Source organism: Carettochelys insculpta, chromosome 3 (assembly GCF_033958435.1).
Source record: "Carettochelys insculpta isolate YL-2023 chromosome 3, ASM3395843v1, whole genome shotgun sequence".
Lineage (NCBI taxonomy): Eukaryota > Metazoa > Chordata > Testudines > Carettochelyidae > Carettochelys > Carettochelys insculpta.
The window spans coordinates 171,022,284-171,050,157 of record NC_134139.1 but is presented as its reverse complement, the minus strand read 5'-3'; the positions used below and the strand labels follow the sequence as shown (position 1 = coordinate 171,050,157).

The 27,874-nt window shown below is 40.8% G+C and overlaps 1 protein-coding gene across 3 annotated transcripts in view; it reads left to right on the top strand.

The window, feature by feature from the left end:
- The window catches only part of SH3YL1 (SH3 and SYLF domain containing 1), an 86,346-nt gene extending 67,393 nt beyond the window's left edge, over nt 1-18,953 (top strand). For all 3 annotated transcript variants that reach the window (XM_074991203.1, XM_074991202.1, XM_074991204.1), the window contains one exon: nt 18,021-18,953. In XM_074991203.1, coding sequence (XP_074847304.1) covers nt 18,021-18,220 — 200 coding nt within the window. In that variant the 3' untranslated portion in view covers nt 18,221-18,953. The remainder of the gene's footprint in view (nt 1-18,020) is intronic.
- The last annotated feature ends 8,921 nt before the right edge of the window (nt 18,954-27,874 follow it).

Genomic DNA, 27,874 nt, shown 5'->3' with positions numbered 1-27,874 from the left:
GTATTAGCTTGCATTTTTTCACGTTGAATGTTCTGCTCATATTTCTGATGTCTTGACAGTGTTATACAGTGTAATTTCTCAGTCTGATGTTTTCATCTTCTCCCAGTTTGGTATCATGTGCACATTTAGCTAATATGTTATATATTGCCTCTTCCAAATACTTAAAGGAGCTATTTAAGACAAGGTATAACACAGATTCCTGAAGCAGCCATCTATACGTTTCAATCAACTTGAGGCCACAGGTTTATGTCTGGCTGCCATTGATAATTAACATTTATGTACTGTTCTTTAATCAGTTTTCAGTCTAGATAAGTGTTCCTGTCCACGTCCACTTGAATTAATCTTTCTATTAAGGTTTCCTTGTTTACAATATCGAATATGTAGCTATATTACATTGCACAGAAATTAAATTGAATAAAATAGGTAGCCCAACTTTCTTTAACTTCAAAAATTGCAAGTTCAGTTCAGGTTTTTGGTGAAGGTAAATTGTTTAATTTTTTTCTGCACTATTTCACTTTATAATGTATATTAGGATATTCCACAGAAAAATATCATGGTGTTTTCAGAAAGGGGGAGTAGAGGAAGCCTACAGGAAAGTTGGATCACAAGACTCATTATAAAATGATGTCAGCAGTTGCTACAGGATTAACTATAAATTGTGCTGAGAGAAAACACAGGGAGACTTTCCAATATAAGCAGAAAAGCAAGAAGAATGTTGCAAATCATTTCTAATTATTTGAATTGAATTTTAAAACAGAATAATTCCCCCTACCTGCCTTACAACATTTCAAAATGACACAGGTACACACAAAAGCTGCAGACTATCTCTTGTATTTTAATCTCATAGCAGCATTATTTGCTTTCATAGTATGAGTGCAACAAAGGGCTTCCACACCAAATTTTCAGTCAAGTTGAAGCAGTCGAATGAAATATATTAAGCACACATAGAAATCTGCAGGAGGAAAGATATTGTCAGCAGCGCTGTGGTGGGATGAGGGCAGTATCATAGATCCACAACCTCCAGGGATTAAAAAAGTCTGCACGTTACCTTATCTTCACAATTAGTATAAAGTATGGTGTAAAAGATAACAGTGTATGTTATGTATACTTTGAGTCCTTTGCTGCACAAAATAATTGGCTAGTGATAGCAATGTGTCACATATCTGTTACCAGGAAGTCTTTTGATAATCCTCATTATGGCCCATCTGTCAAATAATACATTAGGAACAGTTATGTGAGGCCAGCCTAAGAACCAGAGATGGTTACTGTTAATGCTGAACCTTCTCTCCAAACATTTGATTTGATTATCACCTAAAACATCAAGAATCATTTACACAAGGGCTCATGACAAAAGTTGCATGGTATGAAAATTTTTAAACATATTAGAGGGCATCTTGGCTTGAATGCATCTATTTATTTACTTTTTGTTTTCACAGATTTCCATGTTCCCTTGTTAGGAATGTCTTGTCTGACTAGCTGTTTGACATAAGCCATAGAACCTCCTCAAAATAATTCATGTTTTAGACTGGAAATAAGGTGTAATTTTTAAAGGGGGAGAATAATTTACCACTTGAACAATTTACAAAGAGTCGTGGTGGACTTTTCGTGTCTGACCATTTTTAAATCAAGATTGCATATATTTTCCTAAAATATGTGCTTTAGGAATTATTTGGGGAAGTTCTGTGGCCTGTGCTATAGAGGTCAGATTACATGATCACAATGGTTCCTTCTGCCTTAAACTCTTTTATGCATCAATGAACAAGAAAATATCTTTAAAAAAATCCAATCTTAGTTTTAAAATTTCCAGTGGCAGAGAATTCACCATGATCCTTGATCTATTGCTCTGGTAGTTAATTAACTTCAGTGTTAAAAATTTTACATCTTATCTCTTGTGTCTAGCTTTAACTTCTAGCCACTGGATCCTGCTATACCTAGATTGAGAAGGCCATTCAAAAGTGATCACAACATTCCCAAATTCAGAGGTAATATAACCTCTCTACTTTTCCATTCGAGATGTCATTAGCCCTTCTGGCCACCATGTCATACTAGGGGCTCTTGTTCAGCTTTGTATCTGCTCTGGCCCCCCAAACCTTTTTCTGAGTCACTGCTTCCCTGGATAGAGTTTCCCATCCTGTACGTAGATCCTGCATTCTTTGTTCTTAGATATGCATTCACATTTAGCTGTGTTAAGGTACAGATTGTGTAATGGGCACACACAATCCAGAATGCTCTGTATCAGTGATGTATCTTCATTATTTATCAGTTCCCTGAACTTTGTGTCCTCTACAGACTTTATCAGTGATTTTTGTGTGTTTGTTTTCTTCCAGGATAGGCAGACTCTGAAGTATCCCTAGCCTCTGCTTGCTAGAAACAGGAATGGGTAATTGGGGATTGATCACTTAATGATTACCTGTTCTGTTTGTTCCTTCTGAAGCATCTGGCATTGCCTACTGTCAGAAGACAGGATACTGGGCTCTTGGTCTAACTCAGAATGACCATTCTTATGCTTCACCCAAACAAAATGATCCACTGCACACACTTTTCCCTTTTGGAGAGAAAATGAAGGAACAAACAGAAGTCTAATTACATTGCTTAATGATCTACTGTAAGGTACTGAGAGACTACAATGATGAATGTGATATTAAAAACCTATATATAGACTCAAATAAAGCAAGGTTTCATTTGCCAATGCCAGAGAGAATGTTGTAGTAATTGACGTATGAGATGAGAACTTGGATGAGAGTTTTAGCTGTATGAGTAGACAGGAAAAGCCATACAAAAGAGAAATTATGCCAAAAGAATCTGTAAAATTAAATGTAGCCTAAATGCAAGGCTTTAGAAGAAGGTTTAAATTCAAGATAACACCCAATCTGTGGCCTTGCGATGGAAGCACTGTCCACAGTGAGAAAGAAAAGAGATGGGAGGAGGAGAGGGAAAGAGGACTTTGAGTGATAGAGGTGGTTTAGCCATCTTAAACCTGGGCAGTGGCCAAACATCAAGGAGGAGACATCAGGGAAAGATGCTGAGATTTTAGTTTAGGCAGGGAAAAATAAAATCAGTATGCAGAGGTAGATTTGTATGTCATTGGCATAGGGGTGACAATCAAATTTGTGTCTCCAGATGAGTTTACTTGGAGATAAATTGTAGAGAGAGAAGAGACCAAAGACAGAACTCTATGGAACTCTGAAAGAAAGTTAGGGGGTGATGAAGAGGATTCTCATGAGCACATATTGAAGGAGTCATCAGAGAGAGCAGGAGAAGGACAGTCGTAGATGCCAAGGGAGGATATGATTTCAATAAGAGAAGCACGGTTGAAGGTGTTCAACAGGACACAGAGCATAGGGATAGAGCACTGGTTTTGAGCTGTATCTAGGAGAAGGTTGTTAGAGACTTACTTGCAAGAGCCATTCCACTAGAGTGCATGGTGTAGAAGGCAGATTTGCGTGGTCTAGAATGGAATTGGAGGAGATAAACTATGGATAACCTTTGTAAACAGCAAAAGCGTGGACCCACAAAAACTTCAAAACCCATTGCCTATATATAGGCTTTACTTTAAAACTTCCCAAGGTCACAGATCCCCTGGACCTTGGAGGGTATGATGCCATCACCCAGGTAAAAAGAAAAATCCCCTTAACCCAGGAAGACACATCTGGGAATATCACCCAGTTGGGGTACCCCCAAGCTCTTAACCCTCTCTTTGGCGAGAACTTAGAGTAAATAACTGTCATTTAGTAGCTGGCCTTCTAGTCCAAGGCATACACATTCACAGAACCCTGTCAGGACACAGATATCAGACCAATTGCTTAAAAACAATAATTAATTCGCAAAATAAGAGAAAATGAATTGTACCACTTATAGCACAGGGAATATTCCCCTGACATTCAGCTTAAAAGTTACAGAGGGAACAAAATCAAGTCAATAATCAAATTAAGAACAAAAAAAAAGTGATAGGCTGTCCAACCAAATTCAAAATAACCATAACCTGATCACTTCTAAATATACATTTCCCTTCTATTTACACCTCTATGGCTGATTCTGAGATGGTTAGGCCAGCAGAGAAAAGCACCTTTAAACTGCAATTGTTCTCAGTTCAGAAAAGTCATTCCACTCCCTTTGTTCACCTGGGCTCAAGTTACCTCAGGGAGAGAGTAACCCCTTCCCTGCACTCATTCATGACAGATGCCAAGGAGCATGGTTGAAGGTGTCCAACAGGTCACAGAGCGTAGGGGTAGAGCACTGTTTTTTGAGCTTTATCTAGAAGGATATTAGAGACTTGCAAGAGCCATTCCACTAGAGTGCAAGGCATAGAAAGCAGACTGTCATGGTCTAGAATTGAATTGGAGGAGATAAACTACTGACAGCCTTTGTAAACAGCTTGCTCAGTGAGCTTAGAGATGAAAAGGGAGATCAGTGACAGATGGAGAGGAAACTAGAGACCAGATGGGATTTTTAAGACAAAAATCTATTTGTATTATGAGAGGAAGGAGCCAGAGTAACGTGAGACATTAAGGAGAAGAATAAGGAAAAGGAAGAGAGTGGGTGCAAGGGAGAGCAGAAGGTGGGATGGAATAGAGTCACTGGGGCAAGTGCAGGATTAGTGGCTAATAGCAGATGAGAAGAGGAGGCAGCAAGAGTTGTCGGCAAGGAAGGGAAGGCAATCTGAGTATGGGGGGAAGGTCATATAAGTTTTGTCAATTTTCTCTTAAAACAAATAGGTATGAGGCTGTGTGGAGAGAGCTGTCAAGACAGGAGGAGGGAGAAGGATTTCAGGAGTGAAACACAGGAGGAGAAAAGGTGGTCTGGAGTTCATTTAAATATGAGAAGTAGACTAGTTTAGCCAAGAAGATGGCAGAACTGAAGGAGGAGACAATGAATTTGTAGGGAAGGAACTCAGCCTGGTCATGGGATACCTGTCAGATGTTCACTATGTGAAAACTGGAACAAAGGAGGAGGATGCTGGGAGTGAACCAGGGCTGCAGGTTGAAAAGCTGGCCTGTGTTATCTGGGAGACCAGGAATAACAGCTAAAGGTGGAAAACAAGGAAGTGTGGAGAAAATTACGAAGCATATTGATGGAAGAATGGGAAGACAAGGGCAGAGAGGAGAGGGCTGAGAGCAGATGTGAAGCTATCAACACTGAGTAACTGGAGACCACATAAAAGTCAAGTTTGGTCACAGCTGAAAAATTAGGTGATGGTCAGAGACTGGAAACTCATCAGCACAGAGCTCAAAAGAGAAAATTGATGAAGAACCAAGTGAAATGGTCTTTTTGGTGAGTGGGAGTGTTGAACCAGGGTTTAATGAAGTGGCGAGGATGAGGAAGTTTATAGGCAGGGTGTCAAATGGAACATCAAGATAGAAAATTTAGTCACAGATAGTAAGTGTGGGAGATTGTGAGGAGAGAAAGAAAGAGAGGAGTCAAAATCAGAAAAGCAGTCTGATTGGGAGGAGTTGATAGGGAAGCCCAGCCTTGCAACTGGTGAGACATAAGATGGGCCATCATAAGGGATGGCCCACCAACATCTGCAAATATTTCTTAGATCTGGAGAGTTCTCTGGACTGAAGCACTATATATCAGTCTTGAAAAACATGTCCCAAGGTGGAATGATCAACATATTGGCCTGGTCTTGATATCTCGTGTGTGTCGGTAGAAAAGCATGTAAAACATTCTACTTCTATCCTACATTAATGCAGTTTTTACTGGGTCTTTGTTCATCCAAACTAAAGTAGAACAAAGGTCACTTCATGTACTTGCATGTGGCAAAGACAGAGCATTGGGAGTAACAAGTTGGGTTGGTTTTAGGAGGGAACCAATGTTGTTTAAAGTCTAGCACAGGAAGAACTCCTATATCTTTGCACAGAACTACTGGCTCTTGGAGGGCTGATTATGTGTGCCATGTTTTTCAAATTCCTGTTGGAAGTAACATTAAAAGCTGGTTAGGAAAGGGACTTCTCATCCCACAATATATTTTAACATTTCAGAATTGTTTTCCTATCCTGAACTAGGACAAAAAGTCCTTGCTGCATCTAGGCCTGAGTGCTGGGTGTAACTTTCCAACCAAAACTTTTTGGTGAAAAATGCAGGTTCAGAAACACCCAAATGTTTTGTGAATTCAGGTCAAATTCATAAAATTGTTTCATAAACTAAACACTTACAACAAATATTTTTTTCATATTTTCCAAAAAAATTTTTGATTTTTCAGTTCAATATGACTTTGTTTAAAAAAAAAAATCTTTGATTTTTATTTTAAAGGAAAACAAAACCAAACAAAACCAAAATTTTACAATTTTTTCAAGGCACAGTTTCAAGCCAAAATGAATTGGCTCAAAAGAGATCTTGGAGTCAATTGTGGATGGTTCTCTGAAAGCATCCACTATGTGCAATTTATAGTCAAAAAGCGAACAATGTTGAGAATCATTAATAAAGGAATAGGTAATAAGACAGTAAATATCATAGTTCCATAAATATCTTAATTCCACTTTATATAGCTATGATACTTCTTGAATTCTCTTTGCATTTCTGGTCACCCCATTTCAAAAAGATATATTAGAATTGAAAATGTATAGGGAAGAGCACCTGAATGATTAGGGATATGGAACAGCTTCCACATGAAGAGAGATTTAAAATACGGTTTATCCTGTAAAAGAAACTACTAAAGAGGAATATGATATCATCACCATCAACAACCATGGGTTCAGCACCTGTTGGTGCCTGATGCCTCTCTCACTATTTCCTCCTATTTTTCTTCGTCCAGTGCGGAGTGGCTTCATTTCTGTAGACTAGCTTCGCACCAATCTACTGTATTATCTACCCATTCTGTGTGGGGTCTGCCTCTCCTATTCGAACCATCCATTATGCTGAATACCAGGGTCTTGATTTTTTTTGTTCATCGTTCATTCTGCAACTGTGCCCGAATAGCTGTAACTTTCATTGTATAACCTTCTGCAGTAGGTTCTCTTTTGGCTGTGTCTTCCTATATAATTCCTCACTGATGACCTTCTGCATCCATGCTATTCTCAGGATCTTTCTATAACAACTCCTCTTGAACACCAATATTCTTCTCTTTCAATCTTTCGCTATCACCCATGTCTCACATCTGTACAACAAGCTGCTGAATACACACATTTTCAAGACCCTCAGCATCATTCCTAACTTAATTGCTTTGCTTTTCCAGATCTTATCCATCACCTTCAAACTTACTCTTACTTTCGCTATTCTAGTCGCTATTTCGTTCTTACTGTCTAGGTCATACGTTATGTTGCTCCCCATATATGTGAACACCTCTACATTCTCCAGTTCAATCCCATCTACACTGATATTCCTTCCTGTTTCCTTATCTGTTTTATTAATGTTCATAATCAGTCTGTACCACTTCCCTTCCTTGTTTAGCACCTGCACCGTTTTTGCTGGTTTCTCCTCATCTTCCTCAGTGATAACTAATCATCCACGAACCTCAAGTTGTTAATTCTTTTCCCATGCACAGATATCTCTTCTACCTCTTCCTTGACCTTTGTCCATGGCTCTCTCTAGATGCTCAATGAATGAAACCTGATGCAAGTATGACTTATTTAATAGGAAGTGGCAGCCGAAGTAGATAGCGATCAAAGATGAGAACGAAGAGGTTCGTGAGCAAGGAGAAGATTGTGCAGCTATGGATGAGGTATTACACTGATCTATACAAAACACAGTTGGACCCGAGTGTCTCAGAGAGACTGAATGAAGAACTGAAAGAGATTATCTCCACTGAGCATGCAGAGTGAAACCAATATTCAAAGGAGGAAGTAGAAAGAGCAGTGAAACAATTAAAGAACAACAAGAGCACTGGGAATAAGATCACAGGAGAGATGATCAAATACAGTGGAGAAAGTATATTTCAGGAAACACGCCGTGTGTAATATATCATGGAAAGAAGGGAAGGCACCTAAGGAATGAACAAGATCCGTGCTACTGTCAGTACACAAGGAAGGAAGTACATTGGAGTGCAAGAACTACAGAATGATTGCCCTAACCAGTCATGTAGGCTAAGTGCTGGTGATGATACTGATGTAGAGGCTGAGATTGCAGATAGAAGAACATCTAGTGGATGAGTAAGTGGGGTTCAGGAAAGATAGAAGTACCATAGATCAGATATCGGTACTAATATTGATAGCAGAGAAAGTTCAATGAAAGAACAAGAACATATACACTTGCTTCATCAATTTTTTTCAAAAGCCATTTGACAGTATAGATCAGAAAGTGACTTGGGCTGTATTGGAGTAGTATGGAGTGGATAGCAGACTGATACAGTTGTTGAAGGATATCAGTGACAATGTGGAGGCAGTGGTGAGAACATGAAGGGAGTTGGAAAGTATGTTTAGAACGAGTAGAGGTACAAGTCAAGGAGATGTGATTTTCGCTAAGTATCTTCATCATGCATCTAGAGAGAATGGTGAACAAGGAATATGATACAGGACTATAAAATCATGAATGATGTGTAGAGAGTGAATAAGGAAGAAATTGTTTACCCATTCAGATAACACAAGAACTGGAGGTCATCTCACCCTACTCCAGTTCATTCAAAGACTTCTTCCAAGATATTAGACACACAAAGTGGGGTGAAGACTTTTACTGGACCAACTTCTGTTGGTGAAAGAGACTATCTGTCACAATATTTCTTTCCTGACCTTCAGCACATTTCTCTGTCTTATCGCATTCCATCTTGAATGTTTGCTCTAGCTTTACTTCTTCACATGCTTTCCAGCTTCTCTCACTTCTTACTCTCAAAGCAGGCATTAATCCCAGCATTGTCACCTTCTAAATTCTTCTCCACTCACAATAAAATCCTTCAGCAAGACTAAGATTCTCCAGATCCCACAGGGCTTGCTTCCCTGTTTGTTTCTCCTCTGTTTGTCTTAAATAGAATTCCAGCAATGTTAAGCAAGGGGGAGAGGAGTTTGTTTTTGTCTGTTTGTTTTTAATAAAGGCTTTAATACTTTTAAGTAATGCATAGAGAGAGATTTGATGTCTATTATAACAGGGTGAAAATGTTTGTTTTATGTAGCTTAAGTAAAACTTGTCTGAATTCCATTTATAAATACGGTATACTAACCAAATGATTTTTAATAGTATGGGGAAATCTGTCTCGCTTTTGAGATTTGTGGACTCTAAAGTTTTTGCAGGTAAGAGCAGGATAAAAATGTAAGAAGAAAGGCAGGAGCAGTTGGGAATTGGAATTGCAAGGCAGAACGGGAGTGGGATTAAAAAAATAATCACATGCTAGTGTCTACCTCACAACACATTCCCGTGTGACTACCCCTTTCTTGTTTCCTGTTCCCAATATAACATACTCTTCTGTATACGTCTGCAACAGCTTCCCAATTAAGGTATTTCTAATTCACTCTCTGCTTCCAAAATAAATTAATTGGAAAGATACTTAATGTATGAATTGTTTCACCTATAATGACTATACTTCCTCTTGTCTGCCCATTATTCTGAGTGGGTAGGTGTTTGCATGAGTGGTGAATATGAGTATTCTGTCTTCAAAGCTTTACCAGCACATTGAAGCAATATTTGTTCTTGTGGATCTTAATCATTTTGTATTAATCTGTAGTAATTAATTGTACAGTAGCACTGACAAGCGCAAACTGAGATTGGGAGCTATTGTTCTAGAGGCTGTGCATACACCTTGTAATAAACAATCCCTGCTCCAAAGATTTTACAGTTAATTTTGATATGCTCTTCATTTGTCGCACTTTCTAAAAGTCCCCAGAACTGAGTGTCACCTTGTTACTTTCTTGCCACCAATAAGCATAGTTTGTAACTTAACTGGTGTCAGCTTCCTGACACCACCACTCTGTTGGCCTCACATATATGTATATACACACACATACCAGTGCTAGCCCCTCTGCAGCCACTGGAGCACATCCCCATAGCAAGTGGTTGCAGAGTGGCTGGCATTGACCTCTTCTGGTCCAGCAAATTCCATCATTCAGGACTGGGTCAGATTCCAAGGGTGCCTGACCGGGGAAGCATAACTGTATTGTCATTATTAATATCTTTCTCATATAGATTGTTGGTACATGAGCTCCTTGATCTCTGTAGTAGCTGTGTTGGTTATGTCCCTCTAATACTCATGATCACAATACATTGAAATGCGTACAAGGAACCATTTTTATTAAGGAATCTTCAATGCTAGAAGACCATCCCAAAAGCACAAGAAGAATTTTTCTCCCATATTAGCAGACCTTTTTAATTAAGCATTGTTTATTACAGGCAGGACACATAGCTACACCTATAGCTAATGTTGCATAAGCATTTTCATTCTAAGAGAGTCTGTTATTTATTCATTTTGTCTTTTCTTTAATTGCAATTTTTAAATGAGTTTTGAGTCGAGGAATTAGACTTTTAGAATCAAAATAGTTCAGATATTCTTGAGAGCAAAGTGCAAGAGGAAAAATAATTTTCACACTGTGTAAAAATTTTTAAAAGATTTTTCAGCGAGATGGTTGAAAATTGGTAGAAAACTTAACGCTTGCAGATAATGCATTTCAGAAATCTCGTGAAAAGCTGTGTGATTTCTCAAAGATTTGATTTGTACTCTTAAGATGTCTTATTTTTATGCGTTTCACATCTACTTAGAAATTCCAAAGTTCATAGACAGCGTAGTTTCATTCTCCACAATTAGTGAATGTGTGTAGATATGTCACACATCCTGTCAAATGTCATCTGCAACATCATATATATGATTTTTGCTGTGTCAGTCCGTCTAGGCAAGGTTCTACCTTGTTTCCCCCTGCCCCCAATCCTCACTGTGCTGGCCCCAGCCCCTCCTCCGGCCAGCAAGAGGCCTGGGCCAGCCTTCCAGATTCCCCCTCCCCCCACACACATACACTGTGCCAGCACCCCCTACCCCCCAGCCATCACAGGGCCCAGCCCAGCCCCCTAATGGAGCCCCCACCCTGCCCTGTGCCAACACCATCCCCTTCCCTGGCCAGCCCAGGGCCTGGACCAGCACCTCCACCACCATTCCAGCTCCTCTCCCACCCCGGACAGGGCCCTAGCCCCTTTTCTGGCCAGCATGGGACCCAGCCCAGCCTCTAACAGAGCTATTCCTCCTGGCCAGCGTGGCACCCAGCCTAGCACCCCCCAACAGAGCGCCCTCCCTTGGCTAGGCCCAGCCCCTCCCCCAGCCAATGCAGGGCCCAGTCCATACACGTTGGATGTGTGTTACAACAAGCTTCTGTCTAGAACTTTTTTCCCACCCAACTTCCTCTTGCAAGCAGAGCTGCAGTGGGGCTTCTAGTCTCTATTTTCCCTGCTTCCCCCATTCTCACTTCCTCACCATGGTCCAGCTCTTGCTTTAAGTAATATCTTCTATTGTTTTCTCTGGGCTTATTGACTGTCACTTTGTTCCTTTTCCATTTGTGAAGCATGCTTCTGTTTATAGTTTCTTCCTCTTCCACTAATCCTTTTGTGTTATTTCCCTCCTCAGATTCTTGCTACCTGTCAAATTCCTCACCAGGCTTTAAAGTCCTTTTTCTCCTGTTCAAGGCTGTGCACAACCAGGTTCGTTGGGAGGGGGAGGGAGAAAAAAGGCCAGTTGTCTTTGGGCCTGCCATTTCAATGGGACCCAGAGCGCCAGTTGCTGCCGCTGCCACTTTGACGCTGGTGGTGGCCAGAATTCCAGACTCCTTTGGAATGCAACAACGGCACTGCTCGGGCTGCCTGCAGCTGCAGTCAGGGCAGTGGGGTGGTCCAGGAAGTGCTGAGGGCTGACTGCCATTGGCCACGCCCCTTCCACTCCTGGCCCTATCTGAGTGCTATTCCTCAAGACTGCCTCCAGCAACAGAAACAGTAGTGATGCATACTAAAAGCCATTTATTTGCCTATTGAAAAGCTTCAGGTTATGGATACACTATAGTTGCTATTCTGGGATACAAATATGTCCCAAAATAGCAACTCTGTGGCTAAACACTGCACATTTTGAGTGTGATATTCCAGTGCTCATCATATGACGGGTAGCGGAAATATTGAAATAGTTATTTATTTTGAACTTCTGCACCATGTGGATAGCACCAAGTTCAAAATAAGTTAACTCAAAAAAATTATGTGATTTGTGGAAGTTATTTTGAGTTACAGCTACAATGTAGCTGCAGCCTTAGACTCCTCAGAGAGAACATCCTTCTTCAATCTATTCCTCAGTGTGTTTACTTTTATATTTCTTTTGGTGTAAAACTTTATTTTTTTAAAGATGTGAAAAAGAAATCATGACTTCAGATGGAGAATAAATAGTGTTAGTTAGCCTCTAGCACTAAAACAAATGAGGAAAATGGATGACAAGGAAAGCTGTGTGAAACTCGAGTTTCTGGGACACATGGCTCTGTGCAAATATTTTCTTTGTACTGATGAAAATGAGTTTGCACTCCCTATGTTCCATCTGGCTGTCAGGCTTATGTGACTGAAATACATGATTCTTAGTTGTATCAGCTTCTGTGTTTCTTCATAGGCCTTAACAATGAGAAGTCCTGTGGCCTTAAGTCTTCCCTGAAGGTAGTATCCTGCTATTTGTACAGTGCCGTCCAGTCTAATTAAAAGAGAGAGCTTTTGGAATATGATCATCTATTATTTTATCTGCAAGCTTCAATGTATTAGGTCCAAAGTCTCAATGATCTAGACAGCCTATGCTGAATGTAGCACTGTAGCACCATCTTGTGTGAGCTGGAAATTTGATGTTTCAGGAAATGCATTCCTGTTTCAAAGGCTTTCGTGTATTCAGAAATCTCCCTCTTTCCGCTATAAAAATGAACAGTGTTAACTTTGACAGTAAACTTTAGAATATTATATTACAATTGAGTCTGAGGAATATAGCACACGATATGTTCTCTGCTATAGCATATCAGTGTTTTATGACTATATCATATGAATCAAACTAATTAATATAGAGTTCAGTAGATATCCAAATCATATTCCATCCAATGGAAAAGAAGAAAGAAAATTAAAGATTTTTCTCCTGTTTTTTCTTCAGAGTTTACATCCTCAAATATTGAGATTCTTAACAAGCACAGGACTTAAATATGGTTCATGACAATGTTTAGGCAGGAGTTGTCAGTAATCTTAACGATGTACGTTTAAAATATTTCTATTTTGTGCTGTTGAAACAAGTCAGGACAGAGAAGTAAGGTGCAGACAAATTAGCAACTCATCAAGAAATAAAATGAAATTAAGCTGTAGGAAAATACAAGTTCAGGGAAAATAAATTATTTAAGAATAAAAATTCTGCATTAAATGTATGAGAGACAGAAATAATGAAGTTGGAAAAGGAGTGGAAGCTGTAACCGCGAATAACTAGTTTATTTGTTTGCAATGCAGTATGGATATTAATCCAAATCAGTAGCACTCTGGGGAGCTGAGCGTGGGGAAGAATGCTGACATAGACGACAAGAAGTCCTGTGGCACCTTATAGGCTAACAGATATTTTGAAACATAAGCTTTCTGATGAAGTGGGTCTTTGCCCACAAAAGCTTATGCTCCAAAATATCTGTTAGTCTATAAGGTGCCACAGGACTGCTTGTTGTTTTTCAATATACAAACTAACTTAGCTACGCCTCTGATAACTTGCTGATATGGAGGAATTTTTAAAATAGCCGGGGAGGGTGGGGAGGCATATTTTGCCTTCACTCTCTGGAAGAAAGGATAAATGGAGTTATAACAAATTGAAGGTATAAATTCTTCATGAACATGTATTCATTACTCTTTGCCTCTGCATCCCCCTTCTCTTTACCCCATTCCCCCAATTGCTCTGGTATCTTGAACTGAAGTTGAGGTAGCACTGGTGAAATTCCATACTTCCAATTATCCATAAGATACTCTCGTGTCCCAGGTACACTAGGAACCCTAGAAGAGGTAGAATTTTGTCTGTAATATTTGAAGTACAGTAAAGTCCCCATATGTGCGAACTTCAGGTTTGCAAATTCAATTATTCATGAGCCCAGGGCTCCGGGGCTGGGAGCACCAGCGGCTGCCGCTTCCCAGGGCCCTGGGCAGGAGCACTGGTGTCTGCCGCTTCTTTGGGGCCCCAGACAGGCGTGTTGGCAGCCGCTTCTTCCCCGGGGCTCTGGGGTGGGGAGTGCTGGCAGCTGCCGCTTCCCCATATTCGTGAAATTCAACATTTGTGAGGGTTTGCAGTATCAAACCCTTGTGAATGTTCAGACCCTACTGTGCTGGTATGGGTGAGTCTAGGCCACACAAAATTAAATGTCCTGTCTCTCAACTAAGGGGTAGGAAACCTCTAAGTCCATGTTCCAGTTGATTATGGGGAGATGGAGAAAACAAACAGGAGTGAGGTCAAAGCTTTAAAAAAACAGGAGATGCAGAAGTTTCCCTAAGTTGCACAGCTGGGCAACTTCCCATTAAACTCTGCTGAGGGACTCAGAGCTGCAGCAGGGAGAAATCTCGCCACAAGCCCTGAAGCTGTCAGGGAAGGTCTCCCTACCCACCAGTCCAGGTGAAATTAGTAGCTTTCACACCAAGTATTGTACTACCCAGTATGAGTAAGGTATCACGTTCCGGCCATTTATGGGCTGATTTTTACTGACAGCTTGGGATACTGCCAAGGAAGTCAAAACTGGGTTTTTGATGGAAAGCAAGACTGCTTTAATTAAGCAGCTACCATAATACATTTTATTACATCTGTCTTAGAGTGTTTTCAGCTTTAAAATTCCAATTATGAGTGCAAACACATAGCACATGACAAAGTAATCAACAAAAGCACATTTACTGTTCTGTTCTGAAAGAACTGTTTCAGTCAACATTCTGCTACTGAGTGCAATAAAATGATAGTTGTAAGTATTTTTTCTACTTTAGAGACAACTAATTCCTGGACACTATGGTGGTTCTATAAAACTGAAGAACAAAAAAGAGTAAAAGATATTGGGTGGGGAAATAACAATGGAAGTTTCACTTAGCAAATTACATGTTGAAGAATTAGAGTTATGACTTTTTCGAATGACAGTTATATATAATTCTGTCTAATGAATATAACAATAGGCTAAACAATGAAAATTGCTTCTATGATTACTTACGAGTGTTGAAATCATGCTCTGAGCTCTTTCCCCAAACACTATGTCATATTGCATTTGCTGTCTGTTTCATGTTTTTTTCCCAATCCCTGGCACAGTCTTTGCCATTTACAGTTTAAAAAGTATCTTTGGCCACTGAATAGCACATTGTAGATGCGTCTATGCAGCACCCTCCCTTCCAGAGGGAGCATGGTAATGGGCAATGTGGAATATTCAGATGAGGCACAGAGTTAAATATCTCATGCCTCATTTGTATATTCCCATGAGATTTCGCTTCCAGAAGAGCCCCTTCTGGAAGCTACAGAGCCATGTAGGTGGGGCCCTTCTGAAAGGAACTCCCCTTCTGAAAGCCTCCTTAAGGGGATTTCGGAGGGGGACGCGGGGTCCTTCTGGAAAGGCCCCATCTGCATGGCTCTGTAGCTTCCGGAAGTGGCTCTTCTAGCAGTGGAATTGATTTAGACCCTGAATTTGACAATCAGTGAAGTGAGAAATGGATTTTAGTCCTTTCAAATTCAGGCTTCAGTGCGACTTCAGCAATTTCTTTATGCCAAACTTTATGATGCAAGTAGGGAAAAAAATTATGTCCTAAGAAGTCAATAGAAGTGTTGCCATTACTACAGTGGAGCAGGATTGTACAAACAATATTAAGGGGGGCCTAGTGAAGGTTGCATAGGTGTTAATCATTCTCTTTGAGGAGTTTCCTTAGGTCCAATAACATCACACTGTTTCCATTAGCAAACTCTGAAGCTGCATCTACACAGCCTGCTCCCTTCCAGAAGGGGCATGGTAATGAGCAAAGGGGAATATTAAAATGAGGCATGGATATAAATATCTCACACCTCATTTGCATAATCCCACAAGATTTCACTTCCAGAAGAGCCCCTTCAAGGAGCTACAGAGCTGTGTAGACCTGGCCCTTACAAAAGAAACCCCACTTCTGAAAGCCCACTTATCCCTCAAATGTTTGATACGATGTGTTGAGAGTGAGACTCAAGGGCTCTGAGTGTGGAAGAAGTCTCAGGGCTGGGCAGTGGGTTGGGGTGCAGGAGAGGGTTTGGGCTCTGGCCTGGGGATTGATATGCTGGAGGAGGTACAGTCTGTGGGCTAGAAGTATGAGCTTTGGGGCAAGGCTAGGAATGAGGACTTTGGGTTGCAAGAGGGTCTCATGGCTGGTGGGAGCTCAAGCGGCGGAAGGAAGTTGGGGTTGGAACTTACCTGATAGCTTCCAGCTGGAAATGGAAGGAGGGACCCCTTTGCCCCAGCAGTGGCAGCTCCGTGCTGGTGCTGGGCAGAGTAAGGTACTACAAAATGTTTGTAAGGATATTACAGTCAGGGTCAAGCAAACTGAATAACAGCTTATGGCCTTTATCCTTCCTTTAGGAAGTTAAAAATTCTGTTTAGCGGATATTTTATAATATTCTTGGGACTTCTAAAGGGAGAGTTAAAATAGTAAACCATGTATAGGGAGTAATTCTATATTGATTGTAGCCACCTCTCCTAACCATGAAATTGCCAATGTATTCAGTTTTGCCAAGATTTTGTTAATTTATTAATTTGTGATATCACTTCTTACAATTTATCAAAGTTCATTAGAATATTTATTCAGTTTCACAAACTGAGGCACCCATTTCAATTTATAAGATCATATATGATTTTATTTTTTACGTATAATATTTGTAGCCACAATTTCTGAGTTCATGTAATTTGCTCTAAACTGGACCCTTTCAAATTTTGTTTCCTTCTATTATGTCAGTGGCTTTCACCTCAGATGATATTCATGTAATAATGACTGCATAGAAACCAAAATCTGATGATGGTATTTTGTTCTGTTTTCTTAAATTGTTGATTTATTCCTTGTTTTAGATACATAGTATTCCATTGTGAAACCAAATTAAAGAAAGCAGAGTGGGCAATCTTATCAGGCTCACCTAGGGTATAGATCTTACGTACATCTTACACAGCATCCTGTCTTAGCTAATGGATGCATTAGATTGGGTCATTATTATACTATCTCATGGTAATGAGAGCCATGTATTGTCTAGGAGATGGGATTGCTCTTTGGGTATGATTGGAGTCACAGCGTGAAAAAATGTACCTGACACTTCTGATTATTCCATAATAGCTCTTAAGATTTTGCATGTTGTGTTCAGCTATGTCTTAAAGAATGCTGTTGTGTAGACATAGCCAATGTCAAATGTCAGTGGGAGCAAGACAAAGCCAGAGGATGTTGAAGAATCAGCAATCTGTCAATAAAAATTACTGTGGGAAGAGATCTTCCAAAAAACTTGTCAACAGATCACAACCACACATGAAAGCAGATTGCTCTGTCAATGAAGAGCAGACAGACTGCCCAGCAACTCCCTTAACAGAACAGCCAACTGGAAGCACAGCAGATAGGGCTGCCCACTGACCCAGAAACCTTGTCTCTCGACAGCGGTCCCCCCCGGAGCGTTCACATGGTTTTTTTGTTGACAGATTATGTCAAGAAAGGTGTTCTGCCTTCTGGGGGTGAGGCAGAAGACTGTTGACAAAACTGCCAAGTTCTGTCAACAATATTTTTAGTGCGGATGTTCCGAATTTTGTCAACAAAACCGAAGGTTTGTCAAAAAAAACCCTCTCTAGTTTAGATTCAGCTATGTGCAGGATTGAGCCCTTGAAAAAGTGATTCCTTCCTGTCACACATTCCCACCTTCTGGCATACAGAGGCCAGGCTATGATACACTGGTCTGGGAATGTGTTGAAAATGGTATTTCATCATATCTGCAGTTCAATTTGAGAATTTGTGTAAAACTATAGTAAACTATATTTGTTATTCTCATTAGTAGATTATTTCCATCATTTAGGGATACTGAATTTAAGAATACCCTGGTACATTAAATTCAACAGGTTGTTAAAAGCTTTTTAAATTAAAGTAAGATTTTAATTGATCCTTTTTTTTTTTTTTTTTTTTTTTTTTCTTTTTAGGGAATTCTTGGAGTAGACCTGTGGAAGTGACAGCACTTTATTCATTTGAAGGACAGCAGCCCGGTGATTTGACTTTCAAAGCTGGAGATAAAATCATTGTCAAAAGCAAAACAGATTCACAGTTTGACTGGTGGGAGGGAAGCACCCAAGGACAAACTGGCATCTTCCCTGCCAATTATGTTACCAAGAACTGTAACTAAAATATATTCCTATGTCCTTAATGTTTTTTTTCCTCCTAACTTTCTTTTCTGAAATATGCACTGGATGATGCATAATCAATTTAAATTTTCTAGTTTTTTACAAATTGTCCCATAAAAATGTTTTTATTCTGCTTTCATTTACAACAAAATTTTTAGGGTTGATTTTGTATGGAAAATTATAAATATAAGAGGTACATTAGAAGAATATTTTGATTTTTAATAAGTTATTTTTGTCTTTAATCTTCTCTTTTCTTGATCCATAATAAATATTCTCTAGTAAACTCAATTAAGTCTACCTGCAGTTGTACTTTTGTTTGACTCCTACAGAATTTGTAAGCATTTATTTCAGGGGAGGTTTTGGAAAAGACATACAACAGAAGAAATTCCCCTGTTTTCTTAACTTATCATATTGGATATTTTTAAAAGAATGATTTAAGTTACACATATATAATAAATTTATCCCCAGGTTAGACTGGTTAGATAAACAATTTTATAAGTCTAATATCAATATATTTAATTATAGGACAAAATTCTGTATGTATTCTTATTTATCTCCAGTCACCACAGTGACCAAGCACTTTCCTATCATGTATTAAAAGAAGAGACTAATATTACATGAATTCATTCTTTCTCTCATCCAGAAAGTTGTGGAGGTTCTCATGGTCAACAGTGTCCTGAAAAAAATCTGTTTTCTATACATAGGTTTTACAATTGCAATAAAAAATGTAAGTTAGCAAGAAAGTTCAAGTTGCTTGTATTTTTTTAGAAAAATAGTTACAGTCTTAAAGGAAAGGAAAACTGGGGGAAAATAAAAGAGAAATCAGAATTAATCTGAATGAACAGAAGAAAAATTATTTGGGAGTCTATGAGAAAGGTTAAATATCCTTGCTTAGCATCTCCATACCACTTTTCAGCCATAGATCTCCGCTTGATTTACAATGGTAGATAAGTAATATTATTCCCATTTTATAGACCCAGAAAATTTTGTTCACAGGAAGATTGACTTTCCCAGGATAAGATGGCAGGTCAGTAACAGAGGTAGGAAATACAATTCAGGGCTTCTGACCATCAATTCAGCATTCTATCCATCTTTCCACTCCTTGAGTCTTCTCCCTTTGAAACTGCACTTTGTTATAGCCAGGTCCCTACTATTTCTGGCATTTTTGTATGAGTACAACATAAGAACCTGATGTGACCTTTCCACTAGCCTCATCACACTTACACAGATAACCCAAAGTATAGCTACTTTTCCTTCCTCGGCCAAATTCTACTAGTGTCTTAAGGTTTTTACATGAGAGTGACAAAGTGACCGATAGTCTTGAAGGGTTGATAGTCTGTAGCTTTGCAAATAACAAACACCTTAGGCTACATCTACACAGCAGGGAGAGGCAAGGTGCTCGAGGCCTCACCACCACAGCAGGAGCCACTGAAGGAGGAGGCCTCTGAGTCCTCACCTCCGCCAGAGCCAGAGCTGGAAATGGAGTTGTAGGCCAGCAGCAGCCTCTACATTGTCCTGGACATCCAGGGCGTCGTCGGAGCTGGGTGAAGTCACTCCAATGAGTACTCCATGCATCACATACCCCAGGGCATGCTGCTTGGGTGGGAATTTGTGCTGTGGTCTTGTCATGTAGAACCATGTTCAAAGTAGTGTGTGCCACCCGGACCCAGCAGACAGCCTCTGGGCACAGGAGACATCCTGCTGCCAGCCTCCCGGGCAGGTGGATGAGCCCCATATACTAGGGAGGGTGCTCACAGCACTTCCCACAGCTGGAAGCAGGTTAGCCACAATGATGCCAGCTTGATGCCAAACACACCAAGGAGTGTGGCTCCAAGCACATGGGCGTGTCTGCAGGCAAGAGGCAGCACACACTCCCATGGACAGTGCCGTAAGCCACAGGTGTGCGAATGGGCCCTGGGGAGGGCCAGGCTGCTCTCATCTCACCCACCATCCATAAGGGGACCAAACTGTGGCTAGAGAACCCCCTTGGCCACTAGCCTGTTGAGCTAGGGGAGTGTGGGGCCATTGTGGTCAGCGTGGTCCTGAAGGCACCACAGAGCCCCTATGTGGCAGGGCCCACTGTGCAAGCCATGCATGGCTATGCTCCCAAGACATTCCCCATCCCTTGGTTCAGGGGGCGTTGGTTGGTGCTCACAGTGAGGGGATGGCCTCAAGGGCTGCATTGCATTTCTGAGGACATCCGCCAGGACCACAATGCTGCCCTCTGGACTATGATGTGCATGATGGAGCAGCAGCTGTAAACTGACATGGAATGGTGATTGCAGGCCTGAGACCAGCTCAAGTCTGTCTTTGATAATGCCACTGGTGTCTGACAGGATATGCTGGCTTAGCCACCTGTGGCTGATGCCCCCACTGACCATCCTACAGGGCATTGTGGACCTGCCCCAGTGGCTGAGGGCCATGCCTGCCCCCCAGACCCCTCTGCCCACTCAGACCCTGCCACAGGCCTACCTCCTCCATACCTAACCTGGTCCTGGCTCCAGCCCAGTCCCAATGGGGGCCCCAAACCTATAGCAGGAGGGGATACTGAGGCCAATGCCTCTCAGGCTCCTGCTCTCCCTCATGGCCCCTGACCCCATCCATGTTTTGATCCCTCCTAACTCCTGTCCCAAGCCCCCCATACAAAGTTCTGATGCCTCCTACCCTTTGTCCAAAGCCTCCTCACCACACGCACTGTACATAGTTCACTGCACTCTGGTTTGTTTAAATAGTTTTGAATTGCATGGCTTGTTTGCACAAGTTTTTTTTTTTCTGTTGAATAAAAGCCATTTAATTGTTCACCACACCCTCTTCCTTGTGCAGGTGTTGGGAAGTGGGCCCACAACCTTACCCCATCACCCACCATGACCCCTTCCTCTGCCCACTTCCCAACAAAACTATTTAAACAAACCATAGTGCAGTGCAGTGTCCCCAGCTGCCAGTTCACAGCAGGAGATGAATGTGCCTGCCTCCAGCACAGGCCAGAGTTGCAGAATGCACTGGTGTCATGTGCCTGGCCCGCCAACCCAACATACATATCCATGAACCATCCATGGTGCTCACCCAGGGCCTGCAGCACCATGGAAAACTAGCCCTTGTGATTGATATACTTGGCCATGCTATGCTCCAGGGGAAAAAATTGGGATGTGGGTCCCATAGATAGCCCTGATGCAGTTCAGGAACCCCAGGGCAGTGAATCCAGCCATGACTGCATCCACATCTCCCATACGGATGACCCTTTGCAGCAGGATGGTGTTGATGACTGTCATGACCTGCAGAGGGAGGGGACCGAACACTCACTGGGGATTGGCCCCTGCCTGCCCCCCCACCCTGTGGGGCTGCTGCCCAGCAGCAGAGCTGTGCAAGAGTGGGATGGCATGGTCCAACGGGGACCAGGCTCTGCCGCCATCCCTCACACCCTGACCCTGTTTCCCGAGGGTCCCCCTTGAGCAGCACACACACCTCCTCCCTGCGCAGTGGCTGCAGCCCAAGAGTGCATTACATCCATGAAGAGGGCCCTGAGAGTGGGCTTCCCCATGCTGAACTGGGTTGCTCACTGAGCAGTAGCTGTCGGGGTGGACAGCTTCCAGAGGGCAACTGTGACTCACTTGTCCACAGGGATGGCAGGCTGCAGCCAGGTGTCCTGCCTGTGGAAGGCAGGACAAGCCAGGCACAGAGCTCCAGGAAGATGGCCTTACATATGCAGAAGTTCTGGAGACACTGCTGGTCATCCCACTGCCCCATAACCAGCTAGTCCCACCAGTCCAAACTGGTGTGATATGTCCCGATCCACCTGTGCACCTGTGGGAGGGGGCACATGCAGATGTGACTGTCCTGCAGCCATGGCGAGGTCCTTGCAGGTGGTCTTGGGCTTGCCCTCCGTGAGGAAGACGACGGCTGTTAGAAGGTTCAGCAGCTGCTGCAGCACCTCTGTGTGGGGCCAGCACAAGCCCAAAGGGTGCTGTGGCACCACAGCTCCCTGGAATGAGCTGTGTCTCCCAGAAAGACATGCAGCCCTACTCTAACTGTGCTGTCCCATGAGGAGGTAGGCACACCTGCAACTTAGCCGCGGAATGGATGTCTGAGGGGGGTCCTTTAAGGGTGTGTCTTGCTGGGTCTCCTGGAAGGAAATGGTGACCTGCACCCTGGCTGCTGTGGTTCTGGGTAACCATTTTGCCAGGACAGCGAACAGGCGGTCTGGCCACTCTCTGTCGACAGAGCAGATTGCTCTTTTGATACACGTCGTCTGGATGCAATCTGTCAACAGAATTTTTGTTGCAAGATACCTTCCAGTACAAACATATGCCGACAAATACCTGTAATCTAGACATAACCTTAAAAACTAACAAATTTATTAGGTCATGAGGTTTCATGGGTAAGACCCCCTTCTTTAGATGAAGGAGTGGATCTTTCCCGTGAAAGCTCATGGCCTAATAAATTTGTTAGTCTCTAAGGTGCTATAGGACTGCTTAGAGTGAAAGTTATAAAGGAGAGATCACTCCCCCATCCTGAGGACATCTGTTTTACTTCAGTCACACTTGAAAATGTTGCTATAACCTTTTCTCTCAAGTAGGTTCATAGATTCTGACAGTGCATCTCGGTCTCACTTTGTATTTTGGAAGAAAGACAAAAGTGCGTCCTGGATGGCAGTTGAGCATCTTCCACAGAACTCCTTCCCACCCACCCCCATTCTCTGTCTCCAGAGCTGCAAAAAAAATATAGACATGCCCTCTTCAGAGCTCAGGGCTTTTTCTCAATAATTGAAAAACTGGGATTCAAACATCCCCCCCAATATTTCATCCAACATTTGCAGAAAGAACTGCTTAAGGACTGCTCTACCCTTTCAGCAGTATGTGGAAAGAGGGCTTCCAAATTCTTTACCATTAGATGAATCTTATGGGGCATATCAGAAACTTATTAAGAAAAAAACTATAGTCATTCATGCAAAACCCAGGCTCTATCATAGAGAATGGTAGCAGAATCATGAGCCCAAAAGACTTGACATGAATAGAATTGTAATATCACTGTCCGGTGTTTATTAAATATGTCTGCTACAAGCTAAGTAATAAGTATCAGCTGAAGCCTCTTATAAAGAGCAATATATTGTGAAGTAAATTGTTAATAAAGCTGGCCAGAAAAAAATAATTGTTTAATTTTTAAACAATGAGGTTTTGGAATTGGCTTTTGTTCTACATCAGAACAGAGCTGAGATCTTTGTGAAAATGTTCCTACCAAAATTAAAAACAAAACATGAGAGTGATCCGCCCCCATCCTAGAATAACAGATGTTTAGGACAGTCTCCTGGTATGTAGGAAACCCAGATTCAAATGCTTGACCTGCCTGATTCAGAGCAAAAACTTGAACCTAGGTCTCCTGCAGCCCATGTAAATGTATTGACTCCTAGATTCTAGTTTATTCTAGAGCAATGAGGCGCTGCCTCTCATTTTGATGAGAAATCCATTGTGGGCTATGCTGTGATCCCCAAGGCAATTTTTCACTAGCTTCCCCAAAACTTAGCTCAATTCCAGCTTTTGTTCAGGTAACTTTATTTGGCATGTAGCCAAACAGTACACCCCAGCTGGCCGGGCTCCAACACAGGGTGGATGCAGGGTTCCTCACAAATCCAAAATTACACTGTAAAGCTTTTCCTTCCACACATTTCTTTATTAACACCTACATTCCCTACTAAACATAACATCACATGCTTCATCATTGTCTTGGCTGCTTTTCAGAAACCAGTCCATGTACAGGCATGCTGTGCCCATGTGCTGTTTGTGTAGAAACTGATCTCTACATTCCAGGTTTATCTGGTCCATTGTTCTTTGCACTATTGTACTTCTTACCTCAGCTAGGCTAACTCCAACCTAATGCTTGTTATGACCCTATTTATGACTTAATCTTCTATTCATTGTCCCACTAAGAAATGAGATCTCTCTTTTGCCAAGTTGCTCAGCCAGGTTAGGTGTAGAAGCTGTCAAAAGAGCTATGCTTCCACAAAACATTTGGTTTGGATGAATCAGCATTTTTCAAAGAAAAAGGTGTTCAAATTACTGTATTTGGTATCTTTTTTTCCGTATGCAATAGATGGCCCTTCTTTTTTCCTGTCCACATAGCCCTATATTACATGCTGTGCATGATATGTGAGAAGTTAACCTGTCCAGACAGTTCATTTTAGCATTCATTATTTCAGTCTTTCTTTCCACAGAAGTTAGACAAAGATTGATTTCCTAGTCTGCAGAGGATTTCTTCAAATGTCAGCCTCGTGATTTGTTCAGACAGCATCACATTCAGCTTCAGTGCTGAACCTGTATACGTGTTTTAGTTTTGTTTATTTTTGCAGAGGGCACAAAGTCATTTTGCATAATTTTTAACAAGGAGTTTTATTAATACTTACATTACTCAACTAGCGTATTGGTAGTTAAATGTTCAGGGAGAGGAGGAAAAGGCTATTAGTCATAATCAGGAGGAAGAAAAGGCCTGAGTCTTTGATAACAGTATGTACATAACTAGTAACACATTTGAAAATATATGCATATTAGTTTGGGAAGGATGGTTATGCTCTTGCTTTCAATGTATGTCAATAAATTTAGAGTTCTCCTCAGTGAGTTATAGCATTGTCATTCTTTGGATATTAATTTTAAAGTAAAAATTGCATAACTTCTGGTCTCATTTTGCTTTTTTATAACCTTAATGATAAGAAATTCTTCCTTATGTACAGGCTTAAATTTCCACTAGGCTAATTTTAGTATTTTAGCGACAAATTAGCAAATAATTGCGTTCTTGACTTTAATGTCAAGGCAAGCATTCCATCCCTTGAAATTTACACAAGAATATGAACCTCAAATCTACTTTCCCTAATCATTCCTGATATAAATTATTTAAGAATTGTGTTTCCATAGAGTTTTGTTCAAACCTATTTAACCTTCCTGTACATAGCATCCTTTCCACAGGAATAAGATAATGGAGATGGGAAAATAGTTGGCAAAATCTTCCAAGATGAGTGTTTGGTTTATTGGGAAATGAACAATCTATGGCACTTTGTCAAGAAGATTGGAACTGTTGCTCTACTGTATCCATAATTACATGTACATAAATCTCAAAACAAGATTTAAAAAACTGCCCTACATTAAACTCCTAAATCCATATTCTACACATATAAAAAGGTTGCTTGCTCTTTAAATGAGCTGAGCATCCAAAAGCTTCTGTTTACTTGGAGTCACAGTTGCTCAGCACTTTAGAAAACCAGCCTACCTATTTATGATGCCGGAAGTTGGAGGTAGAAGCCTAATCTTATGCATCTAAGTTAGAAAATCTTGTCCACAATGTTTGCAAAGCCCATTTGGTTGAGCATCCACACTATCCAATACTTATTAGAAATATGTTAGTTTTAAAATTTCATGGGAATAGGTGTGCCTATGGTATCTTGGTTGAGTTAAAATGATTATGAAGAAAACTACTCAGCATTCTTAATTCCCCTCCCCCACACTGAATCTCTCATTTTCACCCAATCCCAGAGCCTAGGAGGACCCCACAAAATCTATTAACTCTGAGCCCACCAGGAGAGTTAATCTGGCCCTGAACCTCAGTGCCTCTCACACCTGCTCCCTCCATGGGGCTGGAACCTAAGGAGAGTGAGGTGAATGTCTTTTTTTTTTTTCTGCTTCTCATCTGGATTTCACATCTGTGAGGGGTTTTGTTTCTCCTCACTTAGGGAGCTGGTCAATAAAGGGTTTTGTTTTGTTTTTAATTTCTTTTGTGGCCCCCAAATAATTGTTCTCTGGGTCATTGGCATCAACCCAAAAAAGATTCTCCACACCTGGACTAACACAGTGGGGTCCAACCTTACTGAGGCCTTCAATAGAAACATTAACAACTAGTTCTCTTGCCCCTCTCATCAGTGAGTACTCAATTATTATTCAGTGGAGTGGCTATGTTCTCCTGAAAAGTTTGGTTAAATAAATAAATTTGTGCTATTGTTAAGAAGAACATGGATTATTGGTAGATGCTAACTATGCCTTTTAAATTCATCCAGTGGGCAGATACTCAACAATATTATGGGGCTTTGTAAATTCATTTTCTCCATAGTATTTGTAGTATCTGTTTATACTTTGAAATGTTCTCCCCTCGTTATCCAGTTACATAGTGTCTTTCATCCTCAAACTTGAAATCATTTTATATTTTAATTTTAATTAATTACATTAATTAAATCTCTCAGATATCTGGGCAATACTGTTCAGCATCAGAAGGCAAAATGTATAGAAATGAATGTACTGTATTTTTGCTATTTGCAGCCTCAGTCCATACATTTTCCTGGTTGATATTAGATATTTTGGATTTACAGAGTAACACATATACATGGATACTTTTGTACACTGTTTTCATCAAAATTAATTTCTTTTAAACATAAATGATCTTACATTAAGCTATGAGACTTTCTTAAGTGTGCTCATTTTCTGTGAAACCTAGACCTGCCAATTAAACTTAAAAATTTGACTCACATTATTAGTTGTACTCAGCCTGGCATTCCCTTCAGTGTGCCTTTGTGTTTTAATGCTCCTAATTTCCTTCCCTCATATTTGATTTCAAAATTGAGGCCATATTTAATCCATACACCAAAAGCAGCACACTTCCTAGAACTGCCTTCTTGTCAGCAATGAGATTCTGACAAACATATCAAAACAAAGTCCTTAGCAGCTGGAAAGTGTGTTATGTTTTGGGTCCTCAGATCTTCCAGATCTTTTAAATTCTTTTTAATCTCTTTAATTTAACTTTTCCAGATCTGATTTAATTCTTTTTGAACATGGACCTTAATTTTCATTGTAGCAAAACTGTGGCAACTAAAAGTGTGGCTGTAATCCAGCACCATCAGAATCAGTCAGATTCTTTCCATTTACTTCATGGGTTTAGGAGCAGTCCTCTCTATCATTTGAAATCTAATTGTTTCTGTTGTCTTCAATGGGAAATAGAATGCTGTTCAAGTAAGTACATTATTGATATCAACCTATATAATCTTGAGGATCCTCAGGACACCTTGACATATTAGCTTTTATCTGAATGATTATAACCACCATATTGTCAAATTGTTATTTATTGTCTATGCAAGAATTCACATAATCTAAGAATCAATTCTGCCCATTCCCCTGAAATGTTTGATGGTACCGAGCTTGATAAGAATTTTCTGCAGTTATATTTATCAGATACATGAAGAATGTGAAGATCTGCTGTCAAAAATACTGAGTTGTCTTATTCCACTCTGCGGCTGCCTTTCTAAGCAAGAAAGTATTTTATTTATTTTCACCTTACAAGGGAAGGGAGTGAGGCAAAAAATCAAGGTACCCTTTTCCTCCACACTTTGTCAGCTAAAGAGTTTGCTTTATGTTAGTGGGTCTCCCAAAGACTGGTTTTAGTTTGGTGTACTACTAAGTGCTTTCATAACCAAGAAAGCCTCCAAGAATGTCCTTCAGTTTTGTTATTCTAGGCTGTCACTTCGTCAGCCAGTTGAGAGATCAGTCTACATAATAAATGCCATGCACAAATGTTGTTCTTTCAGTTCAGATTTAAAGGTTACATGTCCATCCTTTCCTCTTCACATGGCCCACAAAGTTGCCCAAGATGACCCCATTTTAAACTCCTTGTAACAGAAGTTTCAAAGCTGG